The sequence below is a fragment of the Budorcas taxicolor genome, chromosome 14 (genome assembly GCF_023091745.1).
Source record: "Budorcas taxicolor isolate Tak-1 chromosome 14, Takin1.1, whole genome shotgun sequence".
NCBI lineage: Eukaryota > Metazoa > Chordata > Mammalia > Artiodactyla > Bovidae > Budorcas > Budorcas taxicolor.
In genome coordinates this window covers 34,913,365-34,930,010 of record NC_068923.1, presented here as the reverse complement: position 1 = coordinate 34,930,010, position 16,646 = coordinate 34,913,365, and the positions used below count along the sequence as shown (strand labels likewise).

The 16,646-nt window shown below is 40.4% G+C and overlaps 1 protein-coding gene across 2 annotated transcripts in view; it reads left to right on the top strand.

The window, feature by feature from the left end:
* RB1CC1 (RB1 inducible coiled-coil 1) overlaps positions 1–16,646 on the top strand; it is a 40,561-nt gene that overhangs the window by 11,170 nt on the left and 12,745 nt on the right. For both annotated transcript variants that reach the window (XM_052651451.1, XM_052651452.1), the window contains exons 4-15: positions 749–875; positions 1,032–1,202; positions 3,494–3,696; positions 5,102–5,528; positions 8,598–8,768; positions 11,426–11,610; positions 11,774–11,960; positions 12,042–12,123; positions 12,245–12,306; positions 13,526–13,629; positions 14,024–14,150; positions 14,239–16,139. In XM_052651451.1, the coding sequence (XP_052507411.1) occupies positions 749–875; positions 1,032–1,202; positions 3,494–3,696; positions 5,102–5,528; positions 8,598–8,768; positions 11,426–11,610; positions 11,774–11,960; positions 12,042–12,123; positions 12,245–12,306; positions 13,526–13,629; positions 14,024–14,150; positions 14,239–16,139 (3,747 nt within the window). The remainder of the gene's footprint in view (positions 1–748; positions 876–1,031; positions 1,203–3,493; positions 3,697–5,101; positions 5,529–8,597; positions 8,769–11,425; positions 11,611–11,773; positions 11,961–12,041; positions 12,124–12,244; positions 12,307–13,525; positions 13,630–14,023; positions 14,151–14,238; positions 16,140–16,646) is intronic.

The window sequence follows — 16,646 nt, the reverse complement described above, 5'->3', positions numbered from 1 at the left end:
GTGCTTTGTTATTTGTGTGACTATATTTTCACAGTAAACAAAACTGATTTTCAAACCAAAGCAGTCTAATAGAAGTAAGTTTTCATAGCTGATTATTCTGAATTTCACAGTGCACTGCTGAGAGTATTGGTGCTAGCTGTATAAACCAGCATATTCCAGTCCTGTGGTTTTTCATCATTATTTTTATTTTAATGAATAAAGCCAGTAGTGTTTGTTTTGTTAGAGTAGAATTTGGGATAAACCTTATCTTTTTTAATGGATGAAATTACTTTCTGAGAGTTCTGTTTTTTTATAAAATATGATTTGACTTGTAATTGAATGGTTTTTTGAAAGATGAGAAAATGGGGGCAATTTTCACATGGTATCCACTTAATGTGTTTTATGTAATGGGATGTATGTTAAAATCTCCACAGCACATGAGGATTTTAACAAATGCTAATATAAGCAGCTTTGCTACTTATGTAAAGATCACAGAAATAAATATTTCTGCTGGCTGCACTTCATAGGCTCAGTGTTAGATGTGGCACATGGGTGGTTTACTGACCTTGTAGTTATTTATGATTGGCTTGTTGATTGTGGAATCCAGTTGCGGGAACAATAAGCTTATATATTTTACTACTGTTTAGGGGGAAACTTTTTGATTGAAGTTCATTTGTCAGATATTTTTGCACAGAGTGACTTTGATAATGAGAAAGGCCGTCCTCAGGCAAATGTAAATAACTGATTTTGCCCCCCTCCCTCTCTGAAGTGTGGCTGACCTGAAGCATGCGATCCACAGCAAGTACAAGATCGCCATTCAGCACCAGGTGCTGGTGGTCAACGGGGGTGAGTGCATGGCTGCTGACCGCAGGGTGTGCACCTACAGCGCTGGGACGGTAGGTGCCTGACCTCCTCCACGCGGGCGGGCTCCAGCTTTCCGCTCTCCGGCGGCTGGGAACTGGGGTCTGACTCCTGTAGAGGGCAGTGTGCATATTTTGTGTCTGTAACAGTTTACTTCAGTTCTTGTTTGTTTTTGTTTTTTACTTTTCTAGGACACAAATCCAATTTTTCTTTTTAATAAGGAAATGATCTTGTCTGAGCGTCTACCTGCTATTCCTAAAACTACCTTTTCAACAGAAAATGACATGGAAATAAAAGTCGAAGAGTCCCTTATGATGCCTGCCGTTTTTCACACTGTTGCTTCAAGGACACAACTTGCAGTGGTAATTGTAATATTATTTATACTTAGTCCAGTTTAAAATTTAAAACTGGTGTATTTAACAAAATAATGATCGGTAATGTTTTTGTGGACAATTAGGCAACAGCAAATGATCTAAAAAACTGATTACTTCTAAAAGCATTCAAATCTAAATAGCATAGCAGTCTAAATTATAGAAGAAGAATGCCCAAAACATGAAAAATAGCAAACTTTTTGAAAAGATAATTTTGTGATAACTCTGTCTGATTTATAATTTCAGTTGCACACTTTGTTAGTCATTCTGCAGTTATAGAACCTTAGCGCAGAACAACTATCTGAAATATTTGTTTACCATCTCTCCTAGAGGATGATATGCAGATGATAACTTTAGAACATTGCTTGGATCAGTGAAGTTCCTGTGTTCAGGTAGACAGACACAGGCAGAGAGCTTAAGGAGCTCTTAGAGTGTGGTTCTTTCTTGTATCCATGGTCAGGTCCTGGAGGATAACCCAGTTTCTTCCTGATACATACTTGTATTGCTGCTTGCAAACCCTATGGGTTGTTTCCCAGTCATTTTGGTTTTGTTTTTGTTTGTGTTTGTTTTTGACTTTCTAGTACTTTGCTATAATATACCAGCTGTAAGCTGCAGCAGGGGGACACATTTTGCTTTCAGACATAAAAAATATCTTATAATCAACCGAAAAGTATTTACCTTTTATGAAGATAAACTAGTAAAATAATAAACTACTAATAAATATGAATACTTGCTTTCTAAAATATATTTTTTAGCAGTCTGTTTTAATGTAGTACATGCATTTGTGAAACTGGCTCATTGTTCACATGAGATGTAACATAAAAAAGAGAACCTCATCTCTCATCTTTCTGAAATATGTTTAATAAACATTAAAGGGCCTGGAAATGATTTTTAGAAGGCAGCATTATTTTTAAAAAGGCAAATCTGTCAACTGAATTTATTTGCTTAAGTTCTTTAGATATGTTTTCTGATTATTGGTCTACAAATAAACTAATAAAGATAGATTATACAGTTGCATGCCATTTAAAAACATCCATTTTAGGTGATATGATTGCATATTTGGTAAATTTGAGAGAATTTAATAAAAATCCATCAGCAGGAATTGTAAAGTTGATTGGAATAAATGTGTAGACATTATTCATATTTCCCTTATTGGTTCTCCTTTAGAATAGAAATGGGAAATATATTGCATTCTCAATAGTAGCATGAACAAAAGCATATACAGTTCTAGAACATAAAACATTATAAACAAATGGAAAGATATTCTTGATGTTCATGATCATATTCTAATCACAGTGTTCACTAGCTTAATTAGTTAATTGCTGTGATGAAGCATTTTTGCTTCTGGGGAATGAGGAGAGTTTGGGGGATTTTGTTTGTTTTGCTTAGAAAGATCACTGTCCACGTATAGGTAAGAAAATAAGGAGAAAGAAGAATGGGAAGCAGAGGGAAGAAAGTACCTCAGGTTGTAGCATTCCTCCCAAAAGCTGCTGTACGAAACCAAGACAGTGACCTGTGGCTCAGACTGTCTACCACATCAGCAATTAGAGACTTGTGTCTTGGGCCATTCCATGGGGTTTGTGGGATTGTAGTTGGTCACCCAGGGATGGAACCTGGGCTCCCAATAGTGAGAGTCTATATTCCTCACCCCTGGACCACCAGGCTCTGTCTTCTAACCATCCAGAGTGCCATCTCCAGAGTCACATTTCCCAGTTACTTGTGTGACCTTGGACTTTTGTCTTTACTATTAGTAAAATTAATAATAGAGTTTTGTTTATTAACATATTTGAAAATGCATGTATCACAATTAGATATTCATTGTCATTGTATTTTCACAAAGTGAAAACAGATTTAAAAATATGGCATCAGCCATGGCCCTCCTTTGCTTTCAGTCCCCATTTTTCCCTTCTGTGAAGTTGATCAGTGTCTTAACTCCTTTTGTGCCTGACCTGAGTCAGTGCAGTGTTCCTGAGACTCAGTTGTGTAGTTGCAGGTTTGTATTAACTGCCACGTAGTATTCCCTTTTGTGAATCACAGTTTTACTTTTGATGGTTGTTGTTTCCTGACTCTGCGCGGACCTCCAGCCTCTTATCCTCCCCCAGGTGTGAGTTCCTCCTTATTACCATGGCAGCAGGCAGGAGCCATAACCTGAAACAGTTCTGGACAGTGCTTCCTTTGACATGAGTTCAGAGCACATTCATGCATGTACTTAAGTACACGTGTGCAGATGTGTGCATAGGCATTACCTTCTCTTACCATTTGTTTCTTCTTTTCCAACATAGGAAATGTATGAAGTTGCCAAGAAACTCTGCTCTTTCTGTGAAGGTCTGGTCCATGATGAACATCTTCAGCACCAAGGCTGGGCTGCAATTATGGCCAATCTGGAAGATTGCTCAAATTCCTACCAAAAGCTGCTTTTCAAATTTGAAAGTATTTATTCAAATTATCTGCAATCCGTAGAAGACATCAAATTAAAACTTACTCAGTATGTTTGCCATTAAAATGGATAATAAGATGTTTGTTTAAAATATCTTTGCAGTTTACCAGTACTTTCAGTAATGGTCACTTCATTTCTAGTAGGCCACATATTTATTATAATTGAGGTTTATTTTTTTTGAGACTTTTATAATGACTTTTATGGAGTGTAAAATTTGTAAAACTATGGTTAGTTTTATCCTCCGCATATTATATGGATTTACCACATTTTGTTCTCTTGTATTTTCTTTATGTAAAAGACTCTATTCTTTGAAATTATTTAGAAACCCAAGAATCTTTGTTTCTTGCCTTGCTACCAATAAAGTGAGGCAAAATGCAAATGAAAAGTTTTCAAAGTTAGTCAAAGGACTATTTGGAAAATTTTTTAAAAAAATATTGCCATATGATGTAGGCTTGCTAAGATGGAAAAGAGCCATTGTGTTCTAGTTCTGATTTAGATTCTTTTCTTTTTTGGTTCTTTGCATGTAAGCATCTGATACCCATTGGTTCTTTTTTAAAAGGGCTATAATGAATGTAAAAAATACGGCAATAATTCTGCACAAATGTAGCCCTTTGTTGTATGTGTACCTGTATGCTTTCAGTGTCTTGTATTCATTTTTTGTTTGTTTTTTCTTAAATTTTTTATTAGAGTTGGAGGGAAGTAGCATGTTCTTTTTTGAAATCAAGTGGGTCTTATTAATTCAGGTTTCTGTATTTTGTGGTATGAATATTTAGAACATTTTGGTCTTGAGATGACAGTGGGACACATCTTGGGAAGGAAGAGAGTGATTAAGACTGGAAAGAGCTTTTAAAAGTTTTTGTAATAACCTTTTCAAGTAAAACTGTTCAGGGGTACAAGGCAGGAGCTAGACATCTCACATGTTAATGTAGGAGCATAAGTAATTTTATATATATTTTTATAGAAGTTAAATCGTCAAGATTTCATCTTTGCTTCATGTTTTTTGAGAACATATATCTATCTGCCTGTCTGTCTGTTTTCAGGGTGTGATAAACCCAAGAGTTAACCTTAATCTCTAATAAAACTGTTAATTTTATCCTCTGCTTTCATTATATCTAAAATGTTTGATTAGCTTAGAGACAAAACATTAAACTTTAAGAGACTGCTATGGTAAATCTTTTCTATAAGTTGGAATTTTTTATACCTTAAGTTTAGTTAAAAACTGAGTGTCCGTATGTATAGTGTGGACTTGGTACCTTTACTTTAGAGGGTCTCAGTGTGTAAAGGTACTCTCCTCTCTGCTTTCTTTAACGGACACCTTGTGGACTGCTCAGATGCATGTAGTCTAAGAGAGAGGGGGTGAGATTTCTATGCAGAGATAACCTCTTCCTTTCAAAATGCTAACCTCTAACTCGAGCAGTCCCGTGATTTACTGACAGGTTTTTTGTACTTTAAGTTTAGGAACTGCGGTTTCAGTCATGGCCAAGATTCCGCTGTTGGAGTGCCTCACCAGACACAGTTACAGGGAATGTCTGGGGAGAGCAGATTCCTTGCCTGAACGTGAAGGCTCAGAAAAGGCTGAGACGAAGACCTCCGCTGAACTGGTGCTCTCTCCTGATACGCCTGCAGCAATGAGCAAACCCTCGTTAACCTCATTTCACATGTCTGTGGAGCACATAGCCCCAGACGCCGCAGATGCTGAAAGTGGAAAAGATGTGAGGGAGCCTTGTCCAAGCCCTGCCCAGCGGGACGCAGCTGCAGTAGAGGCTAAAGAGGGGGACCTGCCTTTCTTTAATGTTTCTCTGTTAGACTGGATCAACGTGCAGGACAGGCCTAATGACGTCGAGTCCTTGGTCAGGAAGTGCTTTGATTCCATGAGCAGGGTGAGGAGTCTTAATCTGATCTTTCTTGTGTCACTGTGTTGTTTTCGCCAATTGAAGTTACATTGCCTACACTAAGTATTTCCTGTACAGTAATGGGGGAAAGGGTGCCTTGAGCCTCGGAGTGAAACTTCATAACCATGTGTAGGAAGGACCTTGGACAAACCAAATCATTTAACAGGTAATGTAGCCATACTTAGGAAACTGACAGCAAATTTGGGAAGATTACTAGAGGTAATAATAGGTAAAATCTCTATGCAGGGCTGAGGCTTGAAGTGTCCATTCCAGTGGGGATGGTTTTGGTGGTGGTGGTAGTACTTAGAATTTTTTTCTTCATGGTCCTGTAGTATCACTTGGACTTCTTTAATAGCTCCTGTAATTTGTCTCTGCAACTATGCTGCAGATATAATTTTGCTTACATCTTTAACAGTTAAATTGTTTTACTCTGAAAATGATTTACATTCAGTGAAATACACAAGTTTTGAGTGGTTAGGAACCAGCTTCCAAAGGAGGACAACACTGAACCTTTCTCCCTTCCAGAAAACTCTGTGGGCCTCTTTCTAATCGGGCCCCCACGCTACCCTGGCAACTGGCCTCTGATGTTTAAAAGAAGTAATTTTAGATTCACCTGAGATAAAAGTCAGAACTTAGACATTGTTTTTTTAGTTGTATTTTGTAATCATAGTGACTTTTGCTTAGGGTTATGCTCTCCACAAGTACACTTATAAAAGCTTTTAAATTTGGGGAATAAATCTGGAATAAAGTTCTTCAGACCTCATCAGTAAGTGGTAGAAAATCTTGGCTGCCTGAGAGGAAGTTGGTGGGGCACGTGTGTCAATGAGGCGGACCAGGTGAAACAGTGTGTGAAGGTGAACTTCTCAGTCAGTTGGACAGAGGCTTGGTCTGTGGTTGGCTGTTGGAAGAAAGGCCACACAGATCTGGGTGCCTGGAAACAGCAGCCTTCTGTTCTTGCTGAAGGTGGAGTGCAGTCTGAGTCGTCATTCTCTCAGTACCCGTGTCCTTGATGACATCCTGTGGGCATGGCTTTCATTTTGGCCATTCATTATTTGTTGTCAAAGAAGCTTCAGTTAAGACGTTTGCCTGGGTAGAGAAGTGTGGAATATATTATGCAAAGATTACTGCCAGAAGTGAATGAAAGCTAGTGTTCTATTCAAACTATTGATATTTTAGTACCCTGAAAATTCCATTCATGTTTGTCAAAAATCAGTCATGTGCTTGTGATAGAGTGAGTGAAGTGTCATTTTTTATAGTTTTACATCAGTCAGAGAACAGGCCTCTAGGCCACGGGAGCCTCTTTTTAAAGGGCTTACAGAGAGCTGTGTGTTTGTATGTTTGAGTGAAATCTAGCAAAGACTCAAGTTTTATTCACTTTATATGACAAGAGAGAAGAAACAATAATCCTTGTCTGGCTTGATGAAAATTCACATTCATTTACATCTACAGAATTGAGTGAGTCTCAAGACACTCTTCCATATTCGTCTGTATAGTTGTGTTGTTGTGTTGCTCTCTCAGTAAGTTATGAAATACAGGATCATCGTAACCAGCAGCATATGGTCCGGAGTTTTTTCTTCCTTAAGTCACTGCTGTTTTGTGTGTCATAATTTTGCCCAAGATGAAATCTGTTTTAGTCATCTTCTATAGCCTTTTGTCACCCTAATAATTTATAGCTAGTCAGTACTTTGGAAATGTGTGCACTGGACTCACTATGAAAATAGAAAATGTTCACATATGCACACATTTCAGTTAGCTGTCATACAAGGCAGGTGCCTCCCATGTTAAATAATGGCTGTTGACGTCTTCATGATCTTAGAAGTGCAGCTGCTTATGACTACACTGAATTCTCAGTAACTGTAGAATAGTTCATGTTTAATTGCTTACTTGTGTTGTCAGCATGCTGAACACTGTACCAAAAATAAATAATTGGTTGTCGCTCAGCTGCTAGTGTTCAGGGAAGATGTGTTTGACGGGACTGCTCATAGTGAGCAGAGGTGGGCTCAGTAGCTGATAGGGCAGTCAGTATGAACAGAGACCTAGCTGGAGAAACTCAAGATTCATTCGTCTACAGTTCTGTGTCTCTGGGCAGAAGGAAGCTGTTTAGGAATGTGAGCAGAGGACAGCTCTAATGAGTCAGTGATTGTGGCTGATGTCCACGTGGAGATGGTAGCAGACAGGCAGAAACATGGACTGGACACTGGTGGGAAGATAAAGGGTTGGAAAAGGTTGGGAGTTACCTTATTCTGGTTACAGTCACTGCTGAAACCCTGTGAGAAGCAGTAGAAATGGGCCACTGCACAGAACCCCCCGGGATCGCCTGTTTATGGAGGAGGCGGAAGAGGAGCAGGGTCCAGCGGAGGGGACACTGAAACCGGAGGAGGTGGTCTCCGATGGGCCACGTGTGAGCCCTGAGAGTAGCCAGTGCAGGGCCATCTGCATGGAAGACACCAGTGTGCAGTGTTCTTCCAAGGGGAGAGGAGCAGGTGGAGAGAAATGTTTGGGTTCCTTGAATTACATAAATTCCAGGAAACGTGGAGAATTAAAGTCCAGCAATAGGAGAGATTACACAGCAAGAAAGTGTAGGTGATGAAACAGGTTGCTGGAGGAGTACAACCTGAAAATAAAGATATTGCCCACGGGAGGGAGGTTTGAAGATGTTGATATGTTTTATGGGGGAGGTTGGATTGATTAGACAGGTAATGACCAAAGAATATGTTTTTGTTACTAATTTTGCCCTATTTCATAAGAGCTTGAAAATAGCATTTTTGGTGGGCTATTGAGAATTGAATGAATTGGGCTTGAGTTGAAAGGTGTATGCCTGGAATTAGATTACTTCTTAAGTATCCCAATATAATCAGTAATAATTGTGTTTTTGTAACATTGTAATTACCCTGTTCTTGACCTTATGGAAATATAATCTTGATTTCTCATGTTTCTACTTTTGTATAATCTTTACTATCACTTTTTTTTTTTTGAAGTTGTAGGTCACAATAGTGTGAAATGTATTTTAAGCTCTTGGCTGAAAATTTCATTCATACGTATTTCCATGTCACTCAGCTTGATCCCCGGATCATTCGACCCTTTATGGCAGAATGCCGTCAGACTATTGCCAATCTCGATAATCAGAACATGAAAGCCATCAAGGGCCTGGAGGACCGGCTGTATGCCCTGGACCAGATGATTGCCAGCTGCGGCCGACTGGTCAATGAGCAGAAAGAACTCGCTCAGGTGCTTACTGCAGACCTCTCTCAGGAAAGGGGATTTGTGGTTTCTAGACTAGTCTTTTATATACACTGTTCGTTTGCTGTGCCCTGTGTTTCCATGTCACCCGTGAGTACTGTTAACTGTGGTATTACTGGTTCTGGTAGGACAGGAGGAGGCCGGTTCCTCACGTTCAGAGGTTTGAGCTGAGGCTGCACTGGGCGGTAGGGGAACCCTGCACACGCCGACAGCCCCTGTCCGTGATCCCTGAGCACCTCCTGCTCCCGCCTTAGGAAAATGGGGAGCCTTAGGAGGTCTAGTTCAATGCTGTGTTCCAAGAAATCAGGTACAGAATCTGCCTGCAATGTGGGAGACTGATCCCTGTGTTGGGAAGATCCCCTGGGGAAGGGAAAGGCTACTCACTCCAGTATTCTGGCCTGGAGAATTCCATGGACTATACAGTCCATGGGGTCACAAAGAGTCGGACACGACTGAGCTACTTTCACTTCCAAGAACTCTGATACAAGATTAGATTTATAACCATGAGAAGGTGGTGGGATTGTGGAGAGTGACTGACCTGGACGTTTTCCCCATGTGGTGATGTTCTGTAATTTTTAAACATGTTTGAAATATTTATGTTTTTATAGTTTACGGACTGAATTCATCTTGTAACTACCAGATTCTCTTTTCCTTTCCCTTAATTTTGGATCCAGCCCCCTTAACTGATTTCATCTTGTGTTTGCACTGACTGGGTTCCCACCCCATGCCACCCCCACCCAGTGCAGTGCTGAGTATTGATAGATGTTATACTGGCCGTCCTTGGTTAATTCCTGATCTGTGGGAAATGGTTGACATTTCACCATTACAATGTTTGTAGTAGGTTGGTTTTTTTTTTCCCCTTGTTTTATTAGAAAGCCTTATAAGGTTAAGGAAGGTGCATTCCATTTCTAATCTTGGACTGTCCTTGGATTCTTGGAATACTTTCATTGTGGTCATAAGATATTGTCTTTTTAATGTATTAGCAGTCTTCCCTTTAAATGATACATTTATCTTTGATGTATTAAAGTCTATCATACATTAAAAATGGGCTTCCTTGGTGCCTCAGAAGGTACAGAATCCATCCGTAATGTGGGAGACCTGAGTTAGATCCCTGAGTTGGGAGGATCCCCCGGAGAAGGGAAAGGCTACCCACTGCAGTATTCTGGCCTGAAGAATCCCCATGGAGCTTGACAGGCTACAGTCCATGGGGTCTCAAAGAGTCAGACATGACTGAGCAGCTTACACTACTTTTCTACAGTAAAGTATTCTTTAGTATTTCCAGCTTGTGGTAAGTTCAGGTTTTGTCATTGGAAAATCCTTTGTTTCTCAAGGATATTTTCTCTTGATAGGGGATTCTAGGCTGTTAGTGATTCACTTGTAGCCATTTGCCTTTGGTTTGGTTTTTAGCAGTTTGTGACGTGGCGAGTTGTGGCTTTCTTTGTATTTCTCCTGCGTTGAGCTTGCACTCCATGGATTGTGGATTGATGCAGTATTTTCCTTGGATTCAGTAAAAAGTATTGAAAACCTCTTAAGATTTTATCAAAGGAGATTAAAGCAGTACTTTTTTTTTTAACTAAATTACAGAAAAAGCATCATGTAACATATTGGAAGAAAAATAAAGTATTACATTATTATTACTAAAATTGTCTTATTTTCAGAATTGAACCATCTTGACTTTAACAAATCATTTAAACCTAAATTTACATTCATGATGTTTAGAAAAACATGAAACAGTAAAGAGAGAGAACTACAGAAAGAAGCTATGTGTGCTGTCCTAGCTTGAGTCCTACAAATGCGATTGTGTACAGCGGCAGGTGTGACAGTAACATGGATGTGCACACCCCAAAACTTCCTTAGCATGTTAACTGTTCAGTAAATAGAGCAAGAGGAAAGCTGTCACTACACTGACTCATCAAGATGTCTCTTCAAGATGTCTTTAGACTTATTTTTTTTAATTGTTTGCTGTTGGATTTGACACGTGTGTCTGAATCAATCTACAGCCTAAGCACAGTCCTTACCTAACAAAAAGATGCAAGGCTCCCTTGTGAAAATAAATAAGGATAGCTAAGAAAAGAGTCTAGTCATTATTTTTCCTACAAAATAGTACTGTGGAAATCATTGTTCTGAAGACATGCACACAGGTCAGTGGAATAAGGTACAACAGCCCAGGATTATTGGAGTGGGGAATGGTTTTTCAGTGAGTGATGTAGTCAGTCGATTGTTACTTTTTTTTTTATTGGGAGAAGTGTATACTGTTGAGTATCACTGATTAGATTAAATCTTGTAAAGTCAGTGGCCCTGTGTGACTTCCTTGCGCTCTGACGGCCTAGCAGGGGTTTACAGTCACAGGTTCTGGTTCTCATCTGCCTGCTGTGTCCTTGGACAGGTTGCTTTATCTTCCTGGATCTCTCTCTCTCTCTCTCTTTTTTTTAAAGCATGAAAATTGAACAGAATTAGATAAGCATAAATTTCTTAAAAACTGAATCTTTTGCTATGGACCTATCTACTACATTCAGAAAAGTAGGAGATTTTAAAGTCTTATTTGAGAGGAGAACAGTTTGTGTCTGATATGAAGCTTTTCCTCTTAAATGAATGTTCATGTTTTTAATGAAAGTTAATATCCTTTAAAATGTTTTCTCTCAAAGGGATTTTTAGCTAATCAGATGAGAGCTGAAAACTTGAAGGATGCATCTGTGCTACCTGATTTGTGCCTGAGTCATGCAAATCAGTTGATGATTATGTTGCAAAACCATAGAAAGCTGTTGGACATTAAACAGAAGTGCACCACTGCCAAACAGGAGCTCGCAAATAACCTTCATGTCAGACTCAAGTAAGTCGTTCTCAGGCAGCTGGTTTGGGATGTTGGGAGTTGATGCTTTGTATTTCTCCCAAGTGATGGTGTGATTTTATTACCATACTGACGTACTTCATCGGTTGACGACCATGGCACGGATGGTTTTTCAGAGTCTGTGCATCTCTATTTCATTCTGCAGGTGGTGTTGCTTTGTGATGCTCCACGCTGATCAGGATGGAGAGAAGTTGCAGGCTTTGCTCCGCCTGGTTATCGAGCTCTTAGAAAGAGTCAAGATCGTAGAAGCTCTGAGCACAGTTCCTCAGATGTACTGCTTAGCTGTTGTTGAGGTTGTCAGGAGAAAAATGTTCATAAAACACTACAGGGAGGTACGCAGGCTGAGCTGTGTTTACTGTGTCTGGGCCTCAGTGAGTTGGTGCTGATGTTAACATGTGCTCTCCTTTCCTCAGTGGGCTGGTGCTTTAGTCAAGGACGGAAAGCAATTATATGAGGCTGAGAAGTCAAAAAGGGAATCCTTTGGGAAATTATTTAGTAAGTGTTCTTTATTAATAACTTACATTTTTTAAGAAAAAGTGCTGGTTTTATTTTGTAGTTATAAGTACATTATGCAGCCGGAGTTGTAGAGTAACTGCATGTTAATCTCTTTATACAGGGAAGTCTTTTCTAAGAAATCGTCTGTTCAGGGGATTGGACTCCTGGCCCCCATCCTTTTGTGTACGTATTTATTTTCTAACATGACTAAGTCCTGTGTGTTCAGACCTTTATTTCAGAAGTGGAGATATTTATCAGAAACAGCTTTTTAATCAAAATAACAGTGTTTTTCACTCTAAGATGAATTCATAGTATTTGGTCAGGAGTCTTCTCTGCTCGGAACAATGATGTCATAGGACACTGTTGAGATGGGTGGGAATGGAGTCTCTTCTTACTGGGTCTGTCTCCCTCCTCCTCTCCTTCCCGCTCTCCTCCCACCTTCCCTTTCTTTCGTTCATGTTGGACAATCCCCAATCAGGTCATCTTCATCGAAGCCATGAAATATAAGGTCCCTGTGTTTCTAAACCGGAATGGGACCACTAGTTTTATTACATGAAAAACAAAACAAAAAACAATTCCATGGTCAAGTAAGTTTTGGAAATGCTGTCTGTCTGTTTTCTCCTCACACACATTTTCTCTTCACACACACTGTTTCACCGCCATGCGTGTTTCGTGCTACAGGATTCCTTAGGGCTGTAGACGTGTTTTTGTGTTTGCAAACAGGCAGGGTTTCCTACACACACGCCTTTACTGGGGAACCCTGCATAAGTCATGACTCAGGCCATGGCCTTGTCTTAAAAGCTGCATTTCTCAGCAATAATAAAAAGAATGGTAGGTGATTTTTTTTTTTTTAAGAAGCTGCAATTGACTAAGATTTCATACTTAGGAAAATGTAATGAAAAGTTGGAGTAAAGGGTATGGAAGGAAGTTTTATGTTAGAAAGAAAGTCTTTGCTGCCTTAAAACAGCACCACACACCAGTGGTGACAAAAGTAGATGGAGGGCCAGAGTGGGCCTCAGGACTGTGCTGAGGCCTGTGTGGTGGCGAGACAGATGGGTTCCTTTAATGTAGGTGGGAACAGCAGTGTTCCTGTGAAAAGATGCTGAGAGCAGAGAAGAGAGGGAGCAAGCCCGGCATCCCTGTTGTTTCAGACTGGGGAGATGGTCTTCTCATGGAGCAGTCCTTCATTTGTAGTTGATTATCTTATTCTATTTCTATGGGATGAGTAGATCGTTGGAAGCATTTTAAATTACTTATTGTATTGAATTATATAGTAAGAAATACAGTATTTATAACAAGAAATACAGTAAGTATAGTCAATATATAGTAAGAAATCATATACAAAATTATCCTATATATTTTTTGTTAATTTTTTTATATATATATATATATATATATATAGACACAGAAGCCTCGAAAGTTTGACTGTGAACTTCCAGATATTTCATTAAAAGATTTACAGTTTCTGCAATCATTTTGTCCTTCTGAAGTTCAGCCATTCCTCAGGTAAATGCCTGTAGTTCCCACTTTGGGATGTTCTCGCTGTCCTGGGTGGTGGGAAGAGCACCAGTGCTCACAGGGGACTCCACAACAGAGGAGGATTTCATGATGGGCTGGTTCTTCCATGGCTGGTTTGGGAAGCTTGCGGGGAATATAAAGATGATTAGAAAATAAAGATCAGAAAATGAAGACGATAAAGTAGAAGTAAATTAACGCCTTACATGAAATTAGTTTTTTCTGATAGTAATCTGTGTTGTTGCATGGTATGTGTTAGTCTCCTTAAACTTGTTTAGTATTGATTGATAGAGAATCATTTTGGCCACAGATTACAATATTTGGTTGTAGTTACCCCTTTCTCATTAAGAAATTAGAAGTCTAATTTGGTTGCGCTTTGTTTCAGGGTTCCCTTACTTTGTGACTTTGAACCTCTCCACCAGCATGTACTCGCTCTGCATAATTTGGTAAAAGCAGCACAAAGTTTGGATGAAATGTCACAGACCATTACAGACCTGCTGAGTGAACAAAAGGCAAATCCAGTTCTTTACAGTGGTTCGCCCCATTAGCATGCATGCCTGTGGTGTCGCAGCTCGGTCAGCCTGTCCCTCTCTCTTCCAGGCCTCTGCGAGTCAGACGTCCCCACAGTCGGCTTCCTCGCCCCGGCTGGAAAGCGCGACAGGAATCACAACCGCTACCTCACCCAGGACACCGCCTCCACTCGCCGTGCAGGATCCCCTGTGTCCTGCGGTCTGCCCCTTAGAGGAGCTGTCTCCAGACAGCATTGATGCCCACACATTCGACTTTGAGACTATCCCCCATCCAAATATAGAGCATACTCTCCACCAGGCCTCCTTAGACTTGGATTCACTAGCAGAAAGTCCTGAGTCGGACTTTATGTCTGCGGTGAACGAATTTGTCATAGAGGAGCAGCTGTCGTCTCCAAACCCCATCAGCGACCCGCAGAGCCCGGAGATGATGGTGGAGTCCCTCTACTCCTCTGTCATCAACGCCATTGACAGCAGGCGGATGCAGGACACCAGGACCCCTGGTCAGGAGGACCCGGGCAACCGCGCGTCCCTCAGTGCCCAGCTGGGGAGGTGCCGCGCGTCCGCCCACGACTCGCACCTTAGCATTCAGACCCTGAAGGAGGACTTCTGCCACTTCCGGACGTTCGTGCAGAAGGAACAGTGCAACTTTGCCAATTCCTTGCAGTGTACAGCAGTAGAAATAAGAAGCATTATCGACAAAGTAAAGCACTCTTTGGAAATAACACTACATGAAAAACATCAAAAAGAACTAGAGTCTTTAAAAAGCGAGTACGAGGGCAGGCTCGCTACCCTGGTGAAGGAGAGTGAAGAGGACAAGAGCAAGATCACCAAGCTGCGGGGGGACCTGGCGTGCCTGGAGGAGGTGCTGCAGAACAAGGATAATGAGTTCGCTCTGGTCAAGCACGAGAAGGAAGCCGTCATCTGCCTGCAGAAAGAGAAGGACCAGAAGCTGCTCGAGATGGAGCGCGCAGTGCACAGCCAGCACTGTGAGGTGGAGGCACTACGGCAGTCGCGCGAGATTGCGCTGGAGGACTTGAGGAAGCTCCACGTGGAGAATGACGAGAAGCTCCAGCTACTGCGGGCAGAGCTCCAGCGCCTGGAGCAGAGTCATCTGAAGGAGCTGGAGGACACACTACAGGTCCGTCACACACGGGAGTTGGAGAAGGCCATGAGCGAGCACAGGCTCTGCTTGGAGAAACTAGAAATGGAAAACCAGCAGAAGATCGAGCAGATCCAAGATTCTCATGCCGCAGTCATCCAGGAGAAGGAGCAGCAGCTCCAGGAGTTAAAGCTCAAGGTTTCGGATTTGTCGGACATGAGATGTAAGTTAGAGGTGGAGCTGGCCCTGAAGGAAGCAGAAACTGATGAGATAAAAATGTTGCTGGAAGAAAGCAGAACCCAGGAGAAGAAGACCTTGCAGTCTCTCTTCGAAAAAGAGACCGAACAGTTGAGAGCAGAAATCAGTAAACTGAACCAAAAGATTCACGACAATAATGAAAATTATCAGATGGGCTTGGCAGAGCTGAGAACTTTAATGACAGTTGAAAAAGATCAGTGCATTTCTGAGTTAATTAGTAGACACGAAGAAGAATCTGATAGGCTTACAACTGATTTAAACAAAATGACATCGTTGTATCAGCAAGCATTTGAAATAGAAAAAGGCCTGAAAGAAGAATTAGCTGAACTGCAGAGTAAATTGGACTCAGAATTGAGTGCTCTTGAAAAACAAAAAGATGAGAAAATCTCCCAGCAAGAGGATATGTACAAAGCTATTATCCAGAAGCTAGAGAAAGACAAAGAGGAATTTGTCATGAGACAGGAACGGGACCGAGAACAGTTAGTTCAGAGGCTTAATTGTGAAAAAGAAGCTGCTATTGAGACTGCCAGAAAAGAAATGCACTTGGAAAGAGAAGCTGTTGAGAAAGAGTTGTTAGAGAAAGTTAAACATCTTGAGAGTCAATTAGCAAAAAGGTAAGAAAGAACTTCAGTCTGTAATCATAAAACTAAAGTCTGGTAATTCAAATTGTGTGTGTAATCACAGTACCTTAATTTCCTCATTTACCTTAGGTAAAAGTAACCATTGAGATATTTGTGAAGTAAAAATGTCCTTTTTAAAGTAGTCCGTGTTACTTAAAAACATTTGAAAGAAATAACAGACTGTAAATCCACTGGGATGATCTCTAAAAATGGATTCGTATTTTGCATTTCAAGACAAATAAGTTTTGGAAATTTCAAATGTTTTCAGGATCTTTTTCCCCTTTTTTTAACATATAAATTTCCTTTCGGTTTATATGTAGTTTGTTCCCTGAATTCTTCATTTGAAAGTTACTGATTTTCATTCTTTTAAAATCATGTATGTATGTATAAAAGAGCAGCAGTTAGTAACGTCCAGGTTGCGACTGTAGCTTCCTGGTTGTTATTTTCTGATATTACAATCTCAGTTATTTCCTCTGTGATTCAAAAGATAATGTTAAATTC